The sequence below is a fragment of the Grammomys surdaster genome, unplaced genomic scaffold (genome assembly GCF_004785775.1).
Source record: "Grammomys surdaster isolate TR1022 unplaced genomic scaffold, NIH_TR_1.0 126131, whole genome shotgun sequence".
NCBI classification, from domain to species: Eukaryota; Metazoa; Chordata; class Mammalia; order Rodentia; family Muridae; genus Grammomys; species Grammomys surdaster.
The window spans coordinates 6344253-6365542 of NW_021620939.1; the positions used below are offsets into that span (position 1 = coordinate 6344253).

Genomic DNA, 21290 nt, shown 5'->3' on the forward strand with positions numbered 1-21290 from the left:
GTCACTGGCTGCGCCGCCTCCGGCCGGAACTCCGGACCAGCCGGTCTCCAACCAGTTCCTCCTCTTGGGTTCTGGCTGTCCCTAGACCCCACATCAAGGTAGAGCAGGGGGACGAGGTGACACCAGAGTTGGTCAGTCTAGCTGGTGAAGGGTCCAAGGCAGGGCACGGCGGCGGAAGTGCGCGGCAGGGGTCGATCAGGCGGCCTGTAAGTACTTTGGACTGATAGGTCCACTGCTATCATCTGCAGACGCCATGAAGGCACTGATCTTGGTGGGTGGGTATGGGACACGGTTGCGGCCGCTGACGCTGAGCACTCCGAAGCCATTGGTGGACTTCTGCAATAAGCCCATCTTGCTGCATCAGGTGGAGGCGCTTGCCGCGGTAAGACCGTGGGTCTGCTATGGCGGGAAGAGGGATGGCTAGTGACTGGGCGGCAAGGGGTAGTCATACGTTGGGACCGAGCCAGTCAGTTAGCACACCTTATTGTGTCTGACAGGCAGGTGTGGAGCATGTGATCCTGGCAGTGAGCTACATGTCACAGATGCTGGAGAAGGAAATGAAGGCACAAGAGCAAAGGGTGAGGCATGGACTTAGCCCTTTCTTTAGGTCCTTTGGGCTCTTACTATTGGAGGAAGAACATAATCAGATGACTTCTTTCTAGCTTGGAATCCGAATCTCTATGTCTCATGAAGAGGAGCCTTTGGGGACAGGTCAGTAAAAGGAAGGCCCTTGGGCAAAGTTTAGGGTCAGTAAAGGGGTACTATCCAATCTGGATGGCTGGGTGGGGCCTCTGGAATGTGGACTCAAGGACCTAGGTCTCCAACAAGGTGGTAACATATGACTGGTCCTCTTCCCTAGCTGGGCCTCTGGCGTTGGCCCGAGACCTACTATCTGAGACTGCCGACCCTTTCTTCGTTCTCAACAGCGATGTGATATGTGATTTTCCCTTCCAAGCCATGGTGCAGTTCCATCGACACCATGGCCAAGAGGGCTCCATCTTGGTAAGAGAAGACTTCCTTCTCTGACATCCCCACCCTCACCCCACCACTGGGGGGTTCTCGCTTGACCCCCAGTCGTAAACTGTTTTGCTGCAAAGCTGTGCAGAATGTCTTTTGGGGAACGCCTTTGAGATGTGGGATAGTCGTATGTGTCAAGGGTAAAAAACGTTGGACTAGGCCTAAGGTACCCTCCACCTCTATGTTCAGGTAACCAAGGTGGAAGAGCCTTCCAAGTATGGTGTGGTGGTATGTGAGGCTGACACAGGCCGCATTCACCGATTTGTTGAGAAGCCGCAGGTGTTTGTGTCCAATAAGATCAACGCAGGCATGTACATCCTGAGCCCGGCTGTGCTGCAGCGCATCCAGGTGTGTAGGAGAGAACCACCGGGCGGGCGGGCAGGCTAGGGTGGAGCAGGCCTCCATTGTGTGGCCTGCTTACAGATTGCCCACTTCCACAGCTGAAGCCTACATCCATTGAGAAGGAGATCTTCCCAGTTATGGCCAAGGAGGGGCAGCTATATGCCATGGAGCTGCAGGGTGAGGCAGAGGCCATAGGGTGAGAGGGGTAGTCAGTCTGGCTAGGCAGAGCCCTCTGATTCATGTCTCTGTACAGGCTTCTGGATGGACATTGGACAGCCCAAGGATTTCCTCACTGGCATGTGCCTCTTCCTGCAATCGCTGAGACAGAAGCATCCAGAGAGATTATACTCAGGCCCTGGCATTGTGGGGAATGTACTTGTGGTGAGGCCCTTGCCCAGCCTGTCGCTAATCTTTTCAGATATGGGAGACAAATGACCCACTCTTGCTTTCCTCAACGCTCTCAGGACCCAAGTGCCCGTATCGGTCAGAACTGCAGCATTGGCCCCAATGTGAGCCTGGGTCCTGGTGTGGTGGTGGAGGATGGCGTGTGCATCCGGCGGTGCACAGTGCTGCGTGATGCGCACATCCGCTCCCATTCCTGGCTTGAGTCATGCATCGTGGGCTGGCGCTGCCGTGTGGGCCAATGGGTAGGTCTCTGAGCTGGGCTGGGTGGGCACAGGAGCGGGGAAATACACGTGCCCCGTTAACAAGGCTTATCCCCACCTCCAGGTGCGCATGGAGAATGTAACAGTGCTGGGTGAGGATGTCATAGTTAATGATGAACTCTACCTCAATGGAGCCAGCGTGCTGCCCCACAAGTCTATTGGGGAGTCGGTGCCAGAACCTCGTATTATCATGTGAGGGATATGTAGGGCTGGCCAAGCCCCCCACTTTACCATCAGGAGGGTAGGACTCAATTCTTCAGAAGGCCCTGGACTTGGTGCCATCCGTCTAGGGAGGAGTGGATGAATCTAAAGCTGTTGGACATCTGCCTTCTGGTGGGGACAGAAATGGACAGGACCCTGCTGGGCATAACCCACAAGGCCCCACTCCCTCAAGAAGAGCCGGGCCAGGGCTGTATGGAATAATAATTTAATGCTCACTGTGGCCTGGACTGAAAGTCAAGCTCAGGCTCCCACAGTGAGGCTACATAGGCAGATGGGTGCAAATGGTAAGAGTGAGGTGATGGGGAGACGGCTGGAGGAGCTGTCGCAGCTGATGGTGGAGCTTCCAGGGTGGCCTAGGCAGCTGAGGACATGGCACTTGTGTTGGCTGCCTTGTCCCAGTCCTCAACAGATACAATGGTGGCTTTGCAGAAGAAGCAGTCCTTGTTGTTCATCAGGTGCTGGTTGATGCAGGCTCTGTAAGAGGGGAGGGGAGGGAGTGCTACCCTGTGTGTCCTTACTTGCCTCCCCAAGTCCATGGGGCCCACTTACTTGCAGGATTTGTGACCACAAGGCTGGAACACAGCAGAGATGGGGTGGGCATAGCAGATTGGGCAGAGGTCCTCTTCATTGGTGGGCTACAGGGTAGAGAGTAAAGAGTTGGGGCGGGATCCTTAAACTTGTACTGGTGTTTACAGATTATTAAAACGGCATGTGCCTCTGTTCTTCCCCACTCACCAGGGAGGCGGCTGCTGCCTGGGCAGATGCTGCGGTCAGGTGAGCCAGCATCTGTTCCACCTGGGCCAGCTCCTCAGCACTGATGTAATCCGTATCTGGATTAGTAGTAGTAGGTAGTGTCAGGGCCCCTGTAGTCCTAGAACTCAGTGCTTCTGAATATTCCCACGCTGGGAATTTGCAATTGAGGATCTTGAAACTCTTCCCTGACCCACCCCTGGTTCACTTACAACTCTGTAGAGAGAAGCGTTTCCGGTCAGGGGCAGGCAAGGCAGTGCCAGGTACTAGGGGCTCGGGCTGCCCCAGGAGATAGCCTATAGAACGAAGCTGGAAGCAGGGATCAGCCAGGAGCACAGAGGTGGCTTGCTCTGTCCTAGAGAGGGGAGGGCGCATAGGTAGCAGGAAGGCTGTGAGCCTGTGTGAACATTATCTCCATGTGGGGATAGGGGAGCATCCAGAGGCCTCGATCATTATTATGCCTTCATTCTTTCCACCTTATTGCCTACCAACCCTCTCATGTTCTGGGACCCACATGACCTGTATACCAGTTTAAAGAGAAGGGTGCTGTTGATGGCTTAGAGGATAAAGGTGCTTGCTACCCAGTGACAACTCGAGTCTGATTCCCAGAAGAGGAGAAAAACCCACCCTCACAAGTTGTCTGACTTCTGCATGAGGACTCACATACACACAAATAAGTAAATCTAAAAGGAGAGGGGTGAGGCCTCCCCCTAAGCCATTATACTCTAACCCTTCAAGGACTGAAAACATTCTCCCCTAAGTCCTTTTGCTCTTCAAGAGGGAAGTCAGGCTTCCAGCCAAGCAAACTGGGACTCTGGGGCCCTCTAGTGGCCACACTGGCTTCTCAAGTGCCAAGGGATATGGTTGCTCCGCCCCTTAACATCAGGAGCCAATGAGAGCTTGGGTCCCCGCCCCTGAGCGGTCATTTCCTAGCTAGTACTTAGAATCCAGTCAGAAAGCTCTTGGAGAAGCTAGCGGGAGCTGGAAGAAGGGCTGCAGCCCCACCTTACAACCCCAGACCAGAAGAGCAGGGCTTCTTCTCTGCTGGCTGGGCAGGTGGAGCCAGCATTGTGCCTCTCAAGCCATGGGCCATAGCAAACCACAGTCAGCAAGTCTGTACAGAAGTAGGTGAGTCTTGGAGCTGTTGACCTGCACGGAGCTGTCCCCACCTCTTCCCTGGTGGTCACTGCCATGGCCCGGCTGGTGCTATCAGGCATACTACTGTGCATGCTGGGTGCTGGATCAGGCACTTCAGATTTGGAGGATGTTCTGCCTCTTGCTCCCCACAACTGCCCCAATAAATGCATCTGCGCTGCCGATGTGTTGAGCTGTGCGGGCCGTGGGTTACGGGACTTGCCGGTAGCACTGCCGGCCACTGCTGCAGAACTTGATTTGAGCCATAATGCACTCAAACGCCTGCACCCGGGGTGGTTAGCGCCCCTCTCCCGGCTGCGTGCCTTGCACCTAGGCTACAATAGGTTGGATGTCCTGGGTCATGGTGTGTTCACCAATGCCAGTGGCCTGAGGATACTTGATCTATCATCTAATATGTTGAAGATACTCCATACCCATGACCTGGATGGGCTGGAGGAGCTGGAGAAGTTACTTCTGTTCAATAACTGCCTGGTGCACTTGGACCTGGATGCCTTCCAGGGCCTGAGCATGCTCAGCGACCTCTATCTAAGCTGCAATGAACTCTCCTCTTTTTCTTTCAACCACTTGCACGGTCTGGGGTTAACCCGCCTGCGTACTCTAGACCTCTCCTCCAACTCACTGAAACATATCTCTGTCCCTGAATTGGCTGCACTGCCAACTTATCTCAAGAACAGGCTCTACCTGCACAACAACCCACTGCCTTGTGACTGCAGCCTCTACCACCTGCTCCAGCGCTGGCACCAGCGGGGCCTAAGTGCTCTGCACGATTTTGAACGTGAGTACACATGCTTGATCTTTAAAGTATCAGAATCCCGAGTGCGCTTCTTTCAGCACAGCCAGGTCTTCAAGAACTGCTCAGTGGCTGCAGCTCCAGGCTTAGAACTGCCTGAAGAGCAGCTGCACACGCAGGTAGGCCAGTCCCTGCGGCTCTTCTGCAACACCAGTGTGCCTGCTGCACAAGTGGCCTGGGTGTCCCCGAAAAACGAGCTGCTTGTGGCGCCAGGCTCTCAGGATGGCAGCATCACTGTGTTAGCTGACGGCAGCTTGGCCATAGGCAGGGTGCAAGAACAGCACGCAGGCATCTTTGTGTGCTTGGCAAGTGGGCCCCACCTGCACCACAACCAGACACTTGAGTACAATGTGAGTGTGCAAAAGCCTCGCCCCGAGCCAGAGGCTTTCAACACGGGCTTCACCACACTGTTGGGCTGTATTGTGGGCCTGGTGCTGGTGTTGCTCTATTTGTTTGCACCACCCTGTCGTGGCTGCTGCCACTGTTGTCGGCGGGCCTGTCGCAACCGTTGCTGGCCCCGGGCATCCAGTCCACTCCAGGAGCTGAGTGCACAGTCCTCAGTGCTCAGCACTACGCCGCCAGACGCACCCAGCCGCAAGGCCAGTGTCCACAAGCATGTGGTCTTTCTGGAGCCAGGCAAGAAAGGCCTCAATGGCCGTGTGCAGCTAGCAGTAGCTGAGGACTTCGATTTGTGCAACCCCATGGGCCTGCAACTCAAGGCTGGCTCTGAGTCAGCCAGTTCCACCGGCTCAGAGGGTCTCATGATGAGCTAGACTGCCTGGGAGTCCCCACATGGGTCATCGGCCTCCTGCTGCTTGCCCTGTTTGCTGCTGCAGTCTAGAGAACTGACACGCTGGTGGGACGTACTGTGCCTGGTCCCACAACTGCATGTGAGCCTTGACCTTACTGTGACAGTCCTACATACAGGTAAAGGCGTTGAGACCCCCTCACTTGCTTCTTGCTCTGCCTAGCTCAGGACAAGGCCTCAGACTACTAGAGCCTGCTTCTCCTAGGACCTCAGAGTGACCAAATGTCTCATTGAGATTACAGACCAAGCCAATCTGGTAAAAAAGCCCTTGCATCAGAGTCCTGGGACCACCTCCAGGAGTTAATGGAGATGTCAAGGTGTGGTATAGAAGGGTCAAGCATACCATCTTCCCCTGCCCTGCCCAAGGAGGGAGATGACAGCTCAGAAGATCCAGCTCCCACTCTAAGATGGAAGGAGGAAGTGAGCCCTCCCTCTACTGAAAGAGGACCCAGACTACTGCCATCCAGCCTCCTGAAACCTTTGCAACTCCTGTGGAGTCTGGTGAGCATGCATACCTCCTACAGGACACTCCTGTAAGAACAGCCCTGCTGTCTTCAGCTACAGGCATATCCAATCCCTCAGGCTCATACCCCAGCAGGAAAAAGCAGAGATAGGTGACTGACCTGGGCCTCACGTCTCTGGAGAGCAGGAGGCCTCTCAAGGACTGGCACTCATCGCAACCTAATGGCTAACCAGAGCCCTCAGTTCATGCCTCCAGCACTCCCACTGCAGATGGGTACGGAAGATGGTCGGCGCCTCTCCCATGAGGAGCTGACAGCCCTGTCCTAGATGACTACTGAGGCATTTTGTAATAAAAGTGGTACATGTTCATTGCTGAGCCTTCCCAGATGGGTAGCTTTGTGTGCTCAGCTCTTGATCCAGCAGGATGGTCCTGACCATAAGAGAATAGCACGTCTTCCAAGTTTGGGGATTTATGCCCCCTGCAAGAGGCATGGCTGAAAGCTAAGGCCTCCTGCCCAGCCAAAGCAGTTGCTGTTGACACCTGTTTAAGCAGTTTACACATCCCCAGCTATTCTTTGCCTCAGTGTCCCAAACTAGATTCTGAAGTTCATTTTGAGACAAGGCAACAGGTACCATGAGGCTCTGCCCTACCAGCCCCTCCTCAAAGTGCACACCCAGTTCCCATGACAGCCAACATTCCCCAACACTCACTCTGAGGTTGGGCCGTGCACCAGGAGGCGTACCAGGATGCCGGTCACTGCCACCAAGATAGGGTAGTGGTCCACACTCTCCAGCCCTACGGGGAGGGAAGGAAGATGAACCACTCATGTAGTTGGTTCTGTGGCAGAAGCTTCAGGCTTGGCTGACACCACTGACCTTTCCCACTGCTTTCCTACTTAAGGCAAGCTAAGGCTGGAGTGCACAGCATGGCTGTCCTGGTACTGAATGGGGCATCGAGCACTGCACTTAGTGTCCTGGCAGAGACACTAAGGCCTGGGTGTGCTGAGCTGCGGGGCACTTGGATCCTTACCAGGCAGCCGTAGGGTAACTACACGGTCAAACAGGTTCCTCTCAGCTGTCACCCGGTTCAGCACCTGGTTCAGCAGCTGTGAAGGCAGAAGCCTATTGGTGGATGGGCAAGCACACCACCTGAGTTATCCCCAGGGTCCTACCCTTCTCGTTCAGATAGACACACCTGTGCAAGACGCCGAAGCAGCATCTCAGAGGTAGGGCGGGACCAGTCAAGGAATATTTCAGGGACCAGTGTGATGGTCATTTCCAAGACTCGTAACAAGCTGACTGACAGGTCAAAGCAGGTGGCACAGACTTTGAGCTGCCGGCTATCCACAAAGTTCCGCTCTAGGCGTTCAGCAGCCTGTTGAATCTAAACCACCAACAGGTAGCCAGGTAGCAACCAGAGGCCTTGCAACACTGGTCAGCCTTTGTCTCTGCCCACCCCTTCTCCAGCACACTGAGCCCCACCACAGCCCACCTCCTGGATCATGCCGATGAACTCAGAGAAGGCCCAGTTGAGCTGGTTAAGGACGCTGTTGAGAAAGCTAGGTGCCACATCAGAACCTTGTCGCAGCAGGTCTGCCATGTGCTGCTGCAGCAAGGTTGAAGGGCAGGGCTCTGGGGACAGAGGAAAGCAGTGTTACCAGGGACTCCCAGACAGGACTCCTGCCTGTCCACCTAGACCACTGCTTTAAAAACAAAAAGATGCCTGCCTAAGAACATTCAGATCATAAAGGCAGAGGAACAGAGCACAACAGTACTGCTTGGGAGTTTAGGAGCAAGTCTGTCTCCTCTTGCTGGGTAAGTCACAGGCTGCAGGTGTTTCCAGTACCATCATACCCCATGGGCCAGAGACCTGTCAGCCTGATCTAAAGCAAGTTCAGAATCACATGCCTGTCGGGCAGATGTCAGATACAGACAAGACAACTTAGACTGTTCCCACTAGTGTCAAGGCCAGCTTCATGAAGAGCCCAGACTGTGCCCTGCTGTCCTCTGCTGCCCTTGGTCTTGGCCTTGGCATTTGGCTTAGGTGTTGAGCGCCAAGTCTGGGCTAGAAGGGCAGCAGTAACCAGAGCTCTCCGCTGCAGCTGGCCCGACATACCTCTCCAACCCTCTGATGCAAATCAATAGTTCCCGCACACAGGGATGGTGTCAGGCCCCACTGCCCCTCCCCACGTGCAGCTCAGTTCCGTCCTAGAGTCCAGGTGAAGGAAGGACTTGCTGTGTGAGTCTGCACAAGACTTTTGGCCTCTCTGGAAACAACCAGAGACCAAGACACTGGCTACAAGGCCAGAGACACTGGTGAGCAAGGCAAGGAGTGTGGTGAGCCCTCTGCAAGCCGCACAGCCCGACGTCCTGTCCAGGCCAGATGGAGGCCCTTGGGCTACAGGGACTCTGAAAGCTTCGGTTTCTAGCCACATCTATAGCCCCCTCTGGGTCCTGATCAGTTTCTAGCTTGTGCCCCCTCTTGAGTCAAGGGTCCAAGGCCAGAGATAACAAAGAAGGCAGACACACTTCAGGACTACGGCTGGGAGTAAGGAGGCAGGCAGAGGGCAGGAAACAGAGTATGTCCCTACCCTTCAGAACTTCCACCAAGCTGGAGGGCCCTTTCATTGTTAACCCTTCACTACAAGCCCAAAGGGAACAAAGGATCTTATCCTGGAGCATCCCTAGTATAATGGAAAAATGGAAGCCCGAGGGAACAGTCAGGAGCCTGACACAAGCCTGGCAGTAGACTTGGAGAAGCAGGAGGCTCAGGGATGCTGAGGGCAGCAGGGAAGCGCCACCAGCCTCTCTGGGGCTGTCACCAGGGCTGGCCTAACCTGCTGAATACTCACTTTGGAGGCTGGGCAAATTGGCATCCTCTGGCTTGGTTTTCAGCAGATGTGGCAGCCGTGTGTAGCGGTACCCAAACCCACAGCCCTGGGGAGAGACAGCCGGAGTCAGAGGGGCAGGGTGACATTTCCTTCCAGCCAGCCTTAGCTGCTCCCCTCAGGTCAGGCTTACTCTCCAAAGTCGCACCAGGATCCAGTTGGTCTGGGCCCAGGGCCGTTGCTCATAGGGTGCCAAAAGGTTCCTCACCATGGCGATGCGCCTGTGAAGGTAACCGATGGCAAGCATGACGCGAGGCTGGGCACGGTAATGTACAGAGTAGGGCATGTATCCCTCCAAGCTACTTACTGCTCCTCGGGGATCCGTTCCACAGCCCGCAGGGAGTGTGGGTAACACACATAGCTGGCCAGGGCCTGCATCAGTGAGTCTCGAATATCTGTCAGGATATGCTATGCTTCAGCAAGTCTCTGGCATGAACTGAGGACCCCAAGCCTAATCCCCACATGGTCACCATTTAGGTAGGAAACAGTTTTCCAGCCATGCCATCCCACCCCCATTCCCATGGCCCTCTGGAAGACATCTCACCAGTGCCTACTATTCGAGGGTCAGCAAAGTGTTTGGCGAGGATGGCAGCTAAGCGGGTCAGGGTCTCTTCATAACCTGCAAAAGAGGGCAGTGAGGACTTTGGGAAGAGTAAAGGTTCCAGAGAAGGCAGGTCCTTTGTCAGGGTGGGCAGGCTTGTGTAGCAGACCCCAGAGCTGGCAGTGGGAGCCAGTCTGGACCCATGTTAGCATCTGAAGACACTGGACAAGTATACAATACAATACAATGGCAACTGGGGAGGGGATTGATTGAGGCATAGATCCACTGTGGGGAGTGGACAGATCCAAATGAGAGCCTGTCCTGGGCTCTAACTCATTCTGGAATATGCCTGGTGACTCAAGAGTCCAAGTCCCTTGGTCCCCATAGCTCAGTCTTCAAAGACAAAAGTAATAGCAAGGACTGGGCCAAGCACAAGACAGGTGAGGGGCCTGCCAGCTTACAGCCTACTCTGAAGCCCCACTGCTAGGCCCAGCTTGGATCAGTGATCTTAATGAAACAGAGGCTCTTACTGAGCCCCAGCAAGACCCCTCTTTGCTACGCTTACAAAGACAAGCCACTATGCCACTATGCCTAGCTCACTGCTGCTCTGTGACCAGTACCAGAGCAGCATCAGCAACACCAGCAAAGGAAAGAGCCAGGGGACCCGCCCGGCGACTGTCCTTGGGGCATCTCTCTCTGTCTCGGCTTCTAAGCCTGCAGGCACTAATTCAGTGCACAAGTTTGATATGTGCATGGTCAGCTCATGACAGTGAACCTGGGCTAGCCAAACCCAGTCTGCAGGTCTCTTTCTGCACAGCCCCCACTCCCCAAATCATGAATGGCCCCATCACCTGGGAGCTCCTCCATGCTGTGCACAGGGCCAAAATAATTCTTAAGAGCACTGTAGCTGTTGATAGCCACACTTAGGTAGAACTCAGGCATGAAGGCAAAAAGAGACCCCGTTCGATCCCCATGCTCGATGGTCCGAAGGCAGACACGCAATAACCAGTAGATATCCAGCATTTTCTCCTGCAGGAGGCACAAAGGACGCACTTACTGAGAGGGTCACAGGAACACAAGCTGGTCGAGGGCTCAGGAAGTCCTACCCAGGACCATGGCCTCACAACTGAGACCTGGACTGCAGGAAGTGTGAACAGTGAGTCTAGGTGGAAGAATGGAATTCTTGTCAGGCAAGAACCCAGCCAGTTCTCACTATGACTCAAGAGAGAACTGGTTAGGAAAGGTGATGAGACTTTCCAGTACAGAAGCTTGTAGAGACAAGTGGGGACGGGACTGTGAGGGAACCAAGACAGTGTCCAGGCCTAAGGCAGTAGAGGAAAGGACTGGCTATCTAGGACTAAGGAGCCGCTGACAGGCTGTGTCGCCCACACACCCAGAATGGCGTCCCCATGTCTGCAGCTGAAGGTCATGGAGCAGAGATGCAGGGCTGGAGCAGGGAGGAGGGAGTATAGCCCAGCACACTGAGTGTGACACCTGTGCGCGCTACCCAAGAGTCTATGTGGAGGAGGCAGGCAAATCTGGTCTAGAACTCCAAGAAGAAGCTGGTGGGAAAGGGAGGGCCATCATAAAAAAGGCCCTGTTAGCCCAGTGTGGCTTTTAGAGTCTCTATCAGGGTTAAGTGGAGGGATATAGGACACAAGAAGGTGCCATAACCCAGCTCAGAGTCACAGTCTGTTCTTGACACTAGCTCTCTGAGGTGTTCCCAATCCCAGGACCTGAGAAAATACACAGAGGAGTGAGGAATGGGCCTGGGCCCACTCATGGGCAGTGGGTACACCACCACCACAGAAGACCCGGGAAGAGGAGTCTGAGGCAGGATGAAAAGTGCAGCTGGTGCAGCCAAGGGGCCAGTGACAGAGATGTGCCACTGAGGCTGGGGACAGGGCAAACAAGTTGTGAGCACTACCTCAGAGAGGTGGAGGAGCCTGTGCTTGACCAAGAGTTGGGGAAGGGAGGAAGCGAAGACAGCAGAGAGGAGAGAGTGCTGTGGGCAGCTGTAGTCCAGGAAAGCACTCACAGTTTAATAACAGGCAGGGGAGGGAGCGAGCACTGAAGATGCAGGAAAAGGCAGCTCAGCAAAATGAGGGCTGCTTATGAAAACCCTGTCGCTGATATACTCAGTAGCCAAAGACTGGAGCCACTCTGGGTCTGAGATTCAGAACAAGACAAAGATATCCATTGTTGCCACTTCTGTTCAACATAGCATTGGGGATCACAGCCAGGAAAATTAGGCAGGAAATACAGATACATCCAAACTGGGATGGGAAGAAAAGCCGCCTCTGCTCACAAACACTGCCTTATGTTTAGAAATCCCAAAGTCACACACACACACGGAGAATTAGAAACAAATTCTGTGAAGTTGTAGGATACAAAATGAAAACAACTAAATCTTGCTGGAAAAAACTAAGGACACCATCAGAGACATTCCATTCACGGGTTGTTGGTGTAATATTGGTACAATATTGATGCTGACCAGAGGAACCTACCACTTCCAAAATATTGTTGAGGAAATGGAGAACCGGGACTAGAGAGGTGCCTCAGTGGTTAAGAGTACTTGCTGCTCTTTTAGAGGACCCAGGTTCGATTCCCAGCATTCACACAATGGCTCACATGGGATAGCACCTAAATATGTATCTCAGCCTTTATGAATGAATGAGCAGGTGAAAGAAAATGAGAAGCAGCCAGAGACACACGAGGCGGCAGGTGAGTTAGCCAGGAGCAGATGTAGAGAAAGTCATGTTCAGGGAAAGCCAAGACGAGCCCGGCAGGCATGGGTAGAGTGATCAATGTCTCAGAGGAGGGGTAAGAAGAGGAGGCAGGAGGGAGCAGAAATGACCCTTACTTAAGTCACAGGCACAAGGGAATGGCCTGCCCTAAGAAGGCAGGGGTCTTTAAGGGTCCTGTGCAACCTTGCCTGGCCAACAGTCAAACACAAAGGCTGAAAACAGCTCATGCTGGAGAGGGCCGGGCTATTCACCTGTGAGTAGACAGTGGCGTGGACCCAGGCAAGCCTACGGCTCAGGTGGTCCAGCTTTTCTGAGAAAACCTTCTGGCTCTTGGTCAACTCTGCAAGGATATCCTTCCTCTGACCCCAAGGGAGGAAAAAGACAATCAGAATATGGCCTCATGTCCACATCTCTCACCAGACAGTCTGGTATAGGCTCTACTAGTACCCGAGGCAGGGGCTCTGCTTCCCAAACTCATTTCTGCCAATGCTGACCAGTGCTGACCCTGAGCAAGCTCCAGAACAAGGCCCTAATTAACCCCTCAGTTTGTACAAGTGAGGGGTCTGTGAGCTGGTGTGAGCATCCAGGACACAGGGTCAGACTGCAACATCAACCGCTGGCTAGGCCCAAGGCTTTGGTGACAATGGGACCAGAAGGCCTGTTCGGGAGGCCCAGCCCAGTCTAGGCATGCTGTGACAGAGGGGCTCCAGGGACTGGGAGAACCAGGCCTGCTTCCTGCTGACTCAGTGCCTAAGGAGGCACTCAGGGTCCATCCATTATTAACGAGGATGATGGGTTTGCATCAGCACTTAGTGGGCAGGAGTGGGGGAACCTTGGCACCAGCTGCAGCTGGTCGATGGGGCTCAGGTTATACAGGCTCCTCAGCCAGCCCTGCTCTTAACACTCCGTGCAGTCAGGGCAGGGACAAGGGAAAATGTTGGGGCAACCCCAAGACCAGATTTCCTTTGTGGGATGTTGGGGCATCCCTCTAAGTATTTTTAGGACCCTCCAAGTATACTGTCCCTGTGCAAACACACTTCTGTCCCAATACCCACCTGCTGGTCCCAGCCTTACCCTCTTAGGGCACCGACGCAGTTTGTCCTCTGTGTCTCTCAGGGCAATTGCATACTCGTTGACATCATCAGACACACCCACCATCTAGAGAATTGAACACCAAATATCCAGAGTGACCCTTGGGTACCTTAACCAGGCTTTTAAAAACCTAGTCTGGACCCAGCCTGCAAAGTTCCCAAAATTGGGCCTCTTCCTACAAATACAATACAGCTCAGGGCCAGGCAGTAACATGTTTGTGTGCACCAGCACCCCGCAGGCAAGTTTGGAAGTATTCATGCACCCCACCATGCACGGATTGACAGTGCAAACCTTGCCCAGCTGCTGATGAACGCTGAGATTATACATCATGACTGTGCCATCCAGGACTTCCAACAGCGAGTTCTCAGTAAGCGGCTGCTCAGGCTCTTCAGGGGGCCTCCCCAGCATCAGGCCCTCATTCCAGTGGCTGCCCTCAACTGGGGAGCAGAATACTGGATGAGAGCCAGGCTCTGGTGTTTGGTTGTGGTTGAGACAGAGTCTCACTGTGTGACCAGGCTGACCTTACACTCAGATCTGACAACCTCTGTTTCACTAGGGCTGGGATTAAAGCCACACACAGCTTCTGTTTTCTCTTAAATACTCAAAAGCACCTGGGCCTTCCAGGAGGAGAGGGAATTCCCTCTCTCTTCCTTGTCCAGGAGGGGAGCTTCAGGGAGAATGGGTCAAGAGACGGTAGGGTGTAGGGCAAGGCCCTGCAGCACCAGGACCTATTTTTGTAGTATTGATTTCATATCTTCAGATTGTGCTTCCTGTGCCCTTGGGATGTGGCCAGACCTCAAGGTGGTAGGGAGTTGGGGGAGGAGGGGAGTATTTGGGCCTGGCCAGAGATAAGGGGTTGCACACAGCAGAAGGTCCCTTAGCAGCTCTGCCCAGCACCTACTGTCCTCACGAGTCCTCTGTTCCACATTCAGTGAGCGGACTTTCACTTTCTCCATAGTGCTCAGAAGCCGCCGTGGGGTCATGAGGCTCACAGCTGCCGTGCTAAGGAATCGGTTGGCTCGGCCCAGAGTTGGAGAACTGAGCCAGCCTGGCCGGGGCAAGGGCAGTGCCCCTCCTATGGCCAGGGCTTGCATTGGACGCTGTGGTAGAGAAAGGGAGTCAGAAGCTAATCTAGCTTCCAAGACTAGGGCCTATGTAGAACTCTCTCACTGCACAGGGTTGGGGGACGGGACAGGGAGGGGTCATGCCTCCACCTGTAGCCAGGGACCTTCCCTGGTGAGAAGGTCCTTGCCTACATGGAGAGAAACCGGACCTGTGTCATACCCCTGCCTACAAGATGAAGGACAAGCCCACTGCCTGTCCTGGGCCACACCTGGGCCGCCGTGGGGGTGGGCTCTTCATCCTCATCCAGGTCATCCATGGTAGCTGCCTGGAGCTCCAGGGGGTCGATCACGATGTTGGCTTTGGAAGCAAGGTCATCTGAGAGACATGGCAGGATGGGAGGCTCAGGCCAGCGGCACAAGAGGGACCACAGGGGAGCAGCTCTGAGGGGGACGGCATGGCAGGCTGGGCAGGGAGCTTGTGCGTCTCACTCCCATTGGGCTTTCCTACCCTTCCTCCTCTACTCCATCCCAGCCTCCTGTCCATAGCTCAGGGGAGCCTCCTCTAGCTGCAACGAGCAGCAGGAGGCACTCCTCCTTAGAACAGCCCCATGGATCTAACTCCTCTTTCCTGAGGTCAGGAATATGTGAGGTCACAGGCTGCTGGAGCCCTGCGCACCTCCATTTGCAGACTCTCCAAGCAGCCGTCTGGCTCGGGCTTTGCTTCTCACTGGGTCTGTAGACATCTCCAACATACTGAACTTGCTGTCTCAGCCTCTGGCAGCCCCTCGCCCTGATGACACCCAGGCACATAGCATAATCAAGGCTATCCAGTGCTTACCACCTCTGATTCCCTGGTACAGGCCCCTATCCTCCATCAGCTGGATAACTGTACCCCCTTTCAACTGTTCCCCTGCAGGCCATCCTCCCCACTTCAGCAGCTAGAAGGAGCTTCTCATAACATAGACTCGATTCGACTCCACAGCCTCAGTCAGGTCTTCCAAAGCTGTCCATGGAGGGTTTGCACCTTCTGTGTGGCCTCACTCCCCACAGTTTCCTGCCCCAGACTCCGCCTCCCAGCCTGTCTGTGGGCCACAGTGGGGTGCTTCTATGCCTTGTTGTTGCTAATCTTTAACACTGTGTTTTTAGATTTATTTTATCCTTTTACTTGTATGAGTGTTTTCTGTACATGCACCACATGCATGCCTGATGACACAGAGATCAGAAGAGGGCACTGGGTTCCCTGACAGATCATTGTGAGCCGCTATGTGGGAGGTGGGAAGCAAACCCTGGCCCTCTGCAAAAGTAACAAGAACTCACAATCGCTGAGCCAATTCTCTGGCCCCGTGTGTTGCTTTTTAAAGTAAGGGTCTCACTACATAGTCCTGGCTGGCCTAGAACTCACTATGTAGACCAGATTGACCTTGAACTAATGGAGATTCTCCTGCCTCTACCCTTCTGAGTGCTGGGATTAACAGTGTGTGCCACTATAATCCATCCATATTTGAATTCTTGCCCTTGGGTTCATAGTACCACAGGCCCTTTGCACTGGAAGTGAACTGTGTTCACCAATGAAGGCTGCTCAGATAGTGCTACACTCCCCTTACCAGGATCCTAATCCCAGGCTGACATACTTGGCCACAAATCCATCAGTGCATGCCTGGCCTGTCTCTTGTGCCCAGAGAAGGCACTGCAGGCTAAACTGGAGATCATATACAGCCTAGCAGGTCATCCTGACTGAACAGTTAGGAAAGACTTGGGCACCCTCTGGTGGACACAGAATGGCTCAGCACCACAGGACAGCAGACTCAGAGACTGCTTCTACCCAGCCTCCACTCACCTTTAAGGGTCTTTCTAAGGTGGGAGAGGAGGCCCCCAAGGCGCTGAAGGTCGAAGTAGTCCACCTTGCCATTGTAGAAGATCTGGGGTGGGATATAAGCCTCTGCAAGGAGTCAAGGATGGAGGCTCAGCAGGAGAACTCTCCAGAGCCATAGCCTCTCCTCTAGCCTTCTGACCTTGGTCATCTACAAGCCTAAGCAGACAACAAGCCAGAACCCAGATCTCCTTGTCTCTCCCACTCCTTGCTGTTTTAGGTTAATTCCAACAACTGGAGAACTTGGGGTGGAGGGAATTCTTGGCAGCTGGTTACTCAAGAAAACAGAAGGATAAACCAAGAGATAACCCCTAACCCAGAGTGCATATCCTGTCTCCTACTGACCCCTGGGGACACTGTCTGCCCAAACACAGGAGCCCCAATCAAGTAGCCCAGTAACCCAATCAAGGCAGCTGTACAAAGGACTGCACAGAGCTCTGGGTGCCAGGTCTGGGAACAAAGCCTGTCCTGGGCAGGAGTGTGGAGGTGGTCAGACAATGGAGGCCCATTGTCAGACAATGGAGGCCTATGGCCCCAGAGTGCAGGGCTCCTGAAATGGACGGAACTGGGCAGAAGGCCCAACAGCCCTCACATCCAGCTCAGCTCTCTACAACCCCAGGGGCTATCTCCAGGCTGCTTCAGTCCAGCCTTGCCAACTCGGGTTTGCTGTTACTTACCCTCACTGAAGGAAGCATGGGGGTTAGAAGCTTTGTATTCATCCCAATAGAAGCGCAAGGCTGACACCAGCCGGTGGAGGAAGCAGACCATGTACTCAGGGGGGCAGAGCACAGGTGTGTTCTAGGGGCAGAGGACAGAGAACATGTACTGGTGCCAGCCCCGAGCCCAGCTCACTCCTCATCCAAGGCCATGCCCTAGGATCCCAGGAGGGAGAGGGAGCAGAGGGCAGAGGCAGGTGAAACAGCTGTGTGGCAGGCTGAGGTGCTGGATGCCCAGTGTGTGGCCCCTGTAACACAGCGGGAAGCCCACAGGGATCACCCTGGAGGATACGTACCCCCCGGCCACTGGCGTTCTCCTGCAGAAACTTTCGGAATTTTGTCAGAAAGATGTACCTCGATGCTTCACCCTTCAAGTGATGGGAAAACAAGGCCGTGCTGAGCTGAGGACCCTGCACCTTACCCTGCGCCCTACCAGATGGACGTACACTGGCCCTGCTATCTGGAGTCCAAAACAGCATACCTCCAAGCCACAGACCCATACAGGAGTCTTGGGTCACTTACCCCATTGTCATCTTTATTGTCCAACAGCAGCTTCAGGATCTGGACCTGCAGTTCTTCCACCACTGGAATGGGGCAAGAAATATGGCCCTTAGGCGCCCAGGAATGGTAGCAGGAAGAAATTTTGTCAGACCTCCAGCACTAAGGTACCCTAAGCCTACCCTAGGTATGGTCACCACCAACTGTTCCTCTTACATATACACTCACAAATCCCCTGTCCCTACCCAAGGCCTGAGGCAGGGGCTGACCTTCAATGCGTTTCTTGAGTCTCTGGCAGCCACGCTCATAGGCTCGCCTTCGCTGCCGCTCTTCGGTGGTCTCCTCCTTTGCTTCCCGACCGTCTCTGCCCTACGCAGGGGCGGAGAATGGGAAAGAGTGGAGTTTCCTAGGGACTGACTACATGGGACTACTTCACACAGAAGACCTCTCACTCAAGAACCAGGGCAGAAGAGGCCTCAGGTGCCTGGTGCCGGATGCCCAGGTACGCTGGGCAGGCCCTCACTATGCCAGCTCCCATCCCACTCCAGGTCTGCCCACCTCCCTGCTGGAGCGACGGGGCCACCAGGTGGTGGGAATGAGTTCCTTCAGACCAGCCTCCTCCACGCGCAGAGGGCTCTTAATATAAAAGAAGACCACGGACCGGAGCATGTCAAAACTGGTGGTTGTCAAGGAAGAACTTGGTTCTCCAAAGAACCTGCTACACACCCTCATAAGCCCTCTCCCAGAAGCCCACCCTGATATACCCACCACAGCTCTCCCACCAAAAAGGTACTGGTTTCACCATGTAACTGTCTCCTAGATTTCGAACATTAACAAAGATCTATGGTTATCAATCAGCAAGCCCCATGCCCAGCAAGGGTAAGATAAAAACTTCTCAACCGAATAGATGGTCCTATCTCAGGCCCCAGCTTTGGTTCCTGTGTTTCCATTGTTTTTTTGCCTACTAGAAGCTGAAAGAGACCAGACTAAGATGGTTTCTGCTTTGCTTCCTGGTCAGCTAGCCTCTTTCTCTTTCTCAAGACAGCTCACAACACTGGAAAAGCAGAAGGCTGCTTCTTCAGAGAAGATCTTGTCTGTGGCACACAGACAAAGGTACAGAGATGAGCTGAAGAGAGGCTACGGAGCTTTCCCACACCTCCACAGTCACAGTGAAGAATAGCCCGGTCTGGGCAGATATGCAGCTGCCTCCTCCTCCCTTTTGCCTTCTCTGCTCTGTAAAGGGGTTGGGACAAAGCTGTGGTCTTCTGAACCTTTCTCAAAACCCCTGGCCTGATGAACACTGCCCTCTGCTGATGTTAGGAGGTACTACATGGCAGGTCGGCCTGGCAGCAGGATACAGGACATTGCTAAGCAGGAACTTGCGGGACTTCTCATGTCTCAGGATGGACATAGTGAGGCGCAGGTAGTGGATCTGTGGAGAAGGGGTACTCAGAATAGGCAGGCGAGGCTCAGGGGGCTCAGGGCAGGGACAGATGTTCCCACCTGTAAACCCAGGTCTGGAACAATAGGCGAGAATCGGTAGAGACGTAGCAGAGACATCATCAACTGCTTGAGGCAATCCTGTACCTCATAGTCCTGGGAAGAGATGCTAGGGCAGCCATGATGGGGGCCTTTTCAAAGACCCTACCATACCTCCCTTACCCATGATGGAATCTGACAGCCTGGCCTGAGCCTGGGTCAGAAATCTTACCTCCATGAAGAGCCACAAGAGGTCCAAGATCTGGTGTACCACAGACTGTGCCTGCTCAGGTGTGCCCTTCTCCACAATGCCCAGTAGGAAGCTCATTAGCACAGCCTCCACCAGGTATACCTTGCGCTGCAGCAAAGGGCAGACACTAGTAAAGTTGTGGCCTCCTGCTCTACTCAGGAGACCTCTTCTCATACTGAAGAAGCAGGCCTCAGGCACCAAGTCTTGAGTCCTTCAAGCTGGGCTCCTTCCAGAGTCTGACTGAGGGACAAGCGGGGCTCCTGGCCCATAATCTCCCTAGGGCTTTGTTCATGGCTTTGTTTCCTTAGCCTGTAATAGCACGGCACTTCCTCCCCAGGATGCTGTTCTGAAGGGCTGAGGGCTGTGGTCATACAGAACCCTGGAGGTAGCACACTGGGCCTCATGCATCTGAGCACCTGAGGCCCTGGCGGATGCATGTATCTACCACAGACACATTTAGCATGTCCCCCCTTCCCTTCCCCACCATCTCCTCACCAGAAGCGGTGCAAAGTGATGGAAGATGTGGGCCAGAGTGAGGAGGACGGTGGGCTGCCCTTGCAGCTGCCACTCAGAGCTTTCCTTCTCCACCAATCGCCCTTCCTGTTAGGTGGGAGAAAGAATGAGGGGAGGGGGGCTAGGGTAAGACCCAAGTTCACCCAGCCCAGACCCTGGCTCACCACAGGGTCCAGCTCCACACTTAGCACTGCCTGGAAGCAGCCCAGCAACCTCTGTGCCCGGACCAGGTCAGCAAACGGAGGGTCCTGCAGGGGCCGGAAGCCCGCAACTGGGTAGGTGCCACTGAGTTAAGCCAGCAATGCTCAACCTGAGGCTTAGATACATGGTTCCTCTCCTTTGTTCCCTCTCTCTCTCCTAACCAGAGCTTAATCAGAGGTGCAAGTTGCAGGGCACCCCCCATCTGCATCACAATTCTCTGCCTCGTGGGGGGCTCTGTAGTGGGGTTGGGAGGGACTCCTTTGTCATTTCATGCTTACCTGCTCAATGGAGACAGCTAATGGCACCCACCTTAAAAGGACTTTTGTTCTTGGACCAACCTAACTAAGCTGCATCTTGTATATGTATTGCAGTAGCTAGGCCTGCCACCAGCCCATAGTGCTCCTGAGGGAGGGAGACCTTCATCCTAGATGCCAAGCCACCCACAGACATCTTCCCAAAATGATATCGCAAAGGACGGCTGCCAAAGTTGAATGCCACAGACTCCTTGAACGACAGGCTGATGGCTGGGAAGTACGCCATTCCTAGGCCCCTGGAAAGGTTCTCAAAGGCAGTGCCCAGTGACACACCATTCCTGGGAGAGAAAGACAGTAGGTCAACAAGTGCTAGAAGGGTATGACTGCCCACCTGGGCCTACTGAACTTGGCCTGGTTCCCTTAGAGGGAGCAGGAAACTGGGGCAGTCTGGCTGGGTCTGTAGACAGAGGGAGGAGACTCACAGGCAAAAGGACAGAGTACCATCATCCAGATCAATGAGGCAGCTCACAATGTCCCCCGCTGCCCAGGCCTGCCACGAAAGGAACCCTTACAGACACACAGAAGCACAGCAGCCTGCCCGATCCGCATCCCAGTGGCATTTCTAGGACCACACAGGAAGGACACAGGAGTCTCCAAACCTCTGACTCTTCCCTGGTACCTAACATTCTTCATGGCTAGCCCGAGGCTCCAGACAACAACCTAGGGATGGTTATGAGGTTGGCCCTCACCTTGCCATAGTTTGTTGTAGTCACGTTCCACTTGCGCACTCGGTTCCCGTCGTAGGCATAGGAGTTATGTGTATCTCCAACCCCTTCCTAGAAAGGAACTGCTCGTGAGGTCTGGGGAAGATGGGTAAGGGAGGACCAGAGCCCTTTGCAAAGGAGCCAGAATGAAGGGTTGTATACTGGGTGCCCTTGAGTAGAATGGAGCATATCCCATCCTCAG

The 21290-nt window shown here is 54.2% G+C and overlaps 3 protein-coding genes across 6 annotated transcripts in view; 2 read left to right on the top strand and 1 right to left on the bottom strand.

Moving 5' to 3' along the window:
* Gmppb (GDP-mannose pyrophosphorylase B) lies at positions 1-2466 on the top strand. The gene is made up of 9 exons (XM_028756593.1): positions 1-382; positions 498-578; positions 663-711; positions 860-1002; positions 1207-1365; positions 1458-1536; positions 1613-1740; positions 1824-2006; positions 2089-2466. The coding sequence occupies exons 1-9, from the start codon at positions 254-256 to the stop codon at positions 2218-2220; spliced, it is 1083 nt and encodes a 360-aa protein (XP_028612426.1). The 5' UTR covers positions 1-253; the 3' UTR covers positions 2221-2466.
* Rnf123 (ring finger protein 123) overlaps positions 2436-21290 on the bottom strand; it is a 26746-nt gene continuing 7891 nt past the window's right edge. For 3 of the 4 annotated variants that reach the window (XM_028756588.1, XM_028756589.1, XM_028756590.1), the window contains exons 8-39: positions 21074-21160; positions 20807-20874; positions 20537-20662; positions 20034-20148; positions 19852-19956; positions 19339-19464; positions 19131-19223; positions 18986-19059; positions 18186-18303; positions 17897-17996; positions 17652-17713; positions 17426-17497; positions 17091-17211; positions 16381-16482; positions 14813-14919; positions 14381-14579; positions 13771-13916; positions 13462-13545; positions 12639-12746; positions 10492-10669; positions 9644-9718; positions 9407-9494; positions 9233-9320; positions 9064-9148; positions 7704-7843; positions 7407-7595; positions 7242-7317; positions 6923-7007; positions 3209-3351; positions 2982-3076; positions 2796-2881; positions 2436-2720 (exon numbers count right to left, since the gene is read on the bottom strand). In XM_028756588.1, the coding sequence (XP_028612421.1) occupies positions 2600-2720; positions 2796-2881; positions 2982-3076; positions 3209-3351; positions 6923-7007; positions 7242-7317; positions 7407-7595; positions 7704-7843; positions 9064-9148; positions 9233-9320; positions 9407-9494; positions 9644-9718; positions 10492-10669; positions 12639-12746; positions 13462-13545; positions 13771-13916; positions 14381-14579; positions 14813-14919; positions 16381-16482; positions 17091-17211; positions 17426-17497; positions 17652-17713; positions 17897-17996; positions 18186-18303; positions 18986-19059; positions 19131-19223; positions 19339-19464; positions 19852-19956; positions 20034-20148; positions 20537-20662; positions 20807-20874; positions 21074-21160 (3462 nt within the window). In that variant the 3' untranslated portion in view covers positions 2436-2599. The remainder of the gene's footprint in view (positions 2721-2795; positions 2882-2981; positions 3077-3208; positions 3352-6922; positions 7008-7241; positions 7318-7406; positions 7596-7703; positions 7844-9063; positions 9149-9232; positions 9321-9406; positions 9495-9643; positions 9719-10491; positions 10670-12638; positions 12747-13461; positions 13546-13770; positions 13917-14380; positions 14580-14812; positions 14920-16380; positions 16483-17090; positions 17212-17425; positions 17498-17651; positions 17714-17896; positions 17997-18185; positions 18304-18985; positions 19060-19130; positions 19224-19338; positions 19465-19851; positions 19957-20033; positions 20149-20536; positions 20663-20806; positions 20875-21073; positions 21161-21290) is intronic. The other variant, XM_028756591.1, reaches the window with a different exon arrangement.
* Positions 3105-6587, top strand: Amigo3 (adhesion molecule with Ig like domain 3). Its single transcript, XM_028756592.1, has one exon. It carries the CDS (start codon positions 4188-4190, stop codon positions 5712-5714), a length of 1527 nt encoding a protein of 508 aa, XP_028612425.1. The 5' UTR covers positions 3105-4187; the 3' UTR covers positions 5715-6587.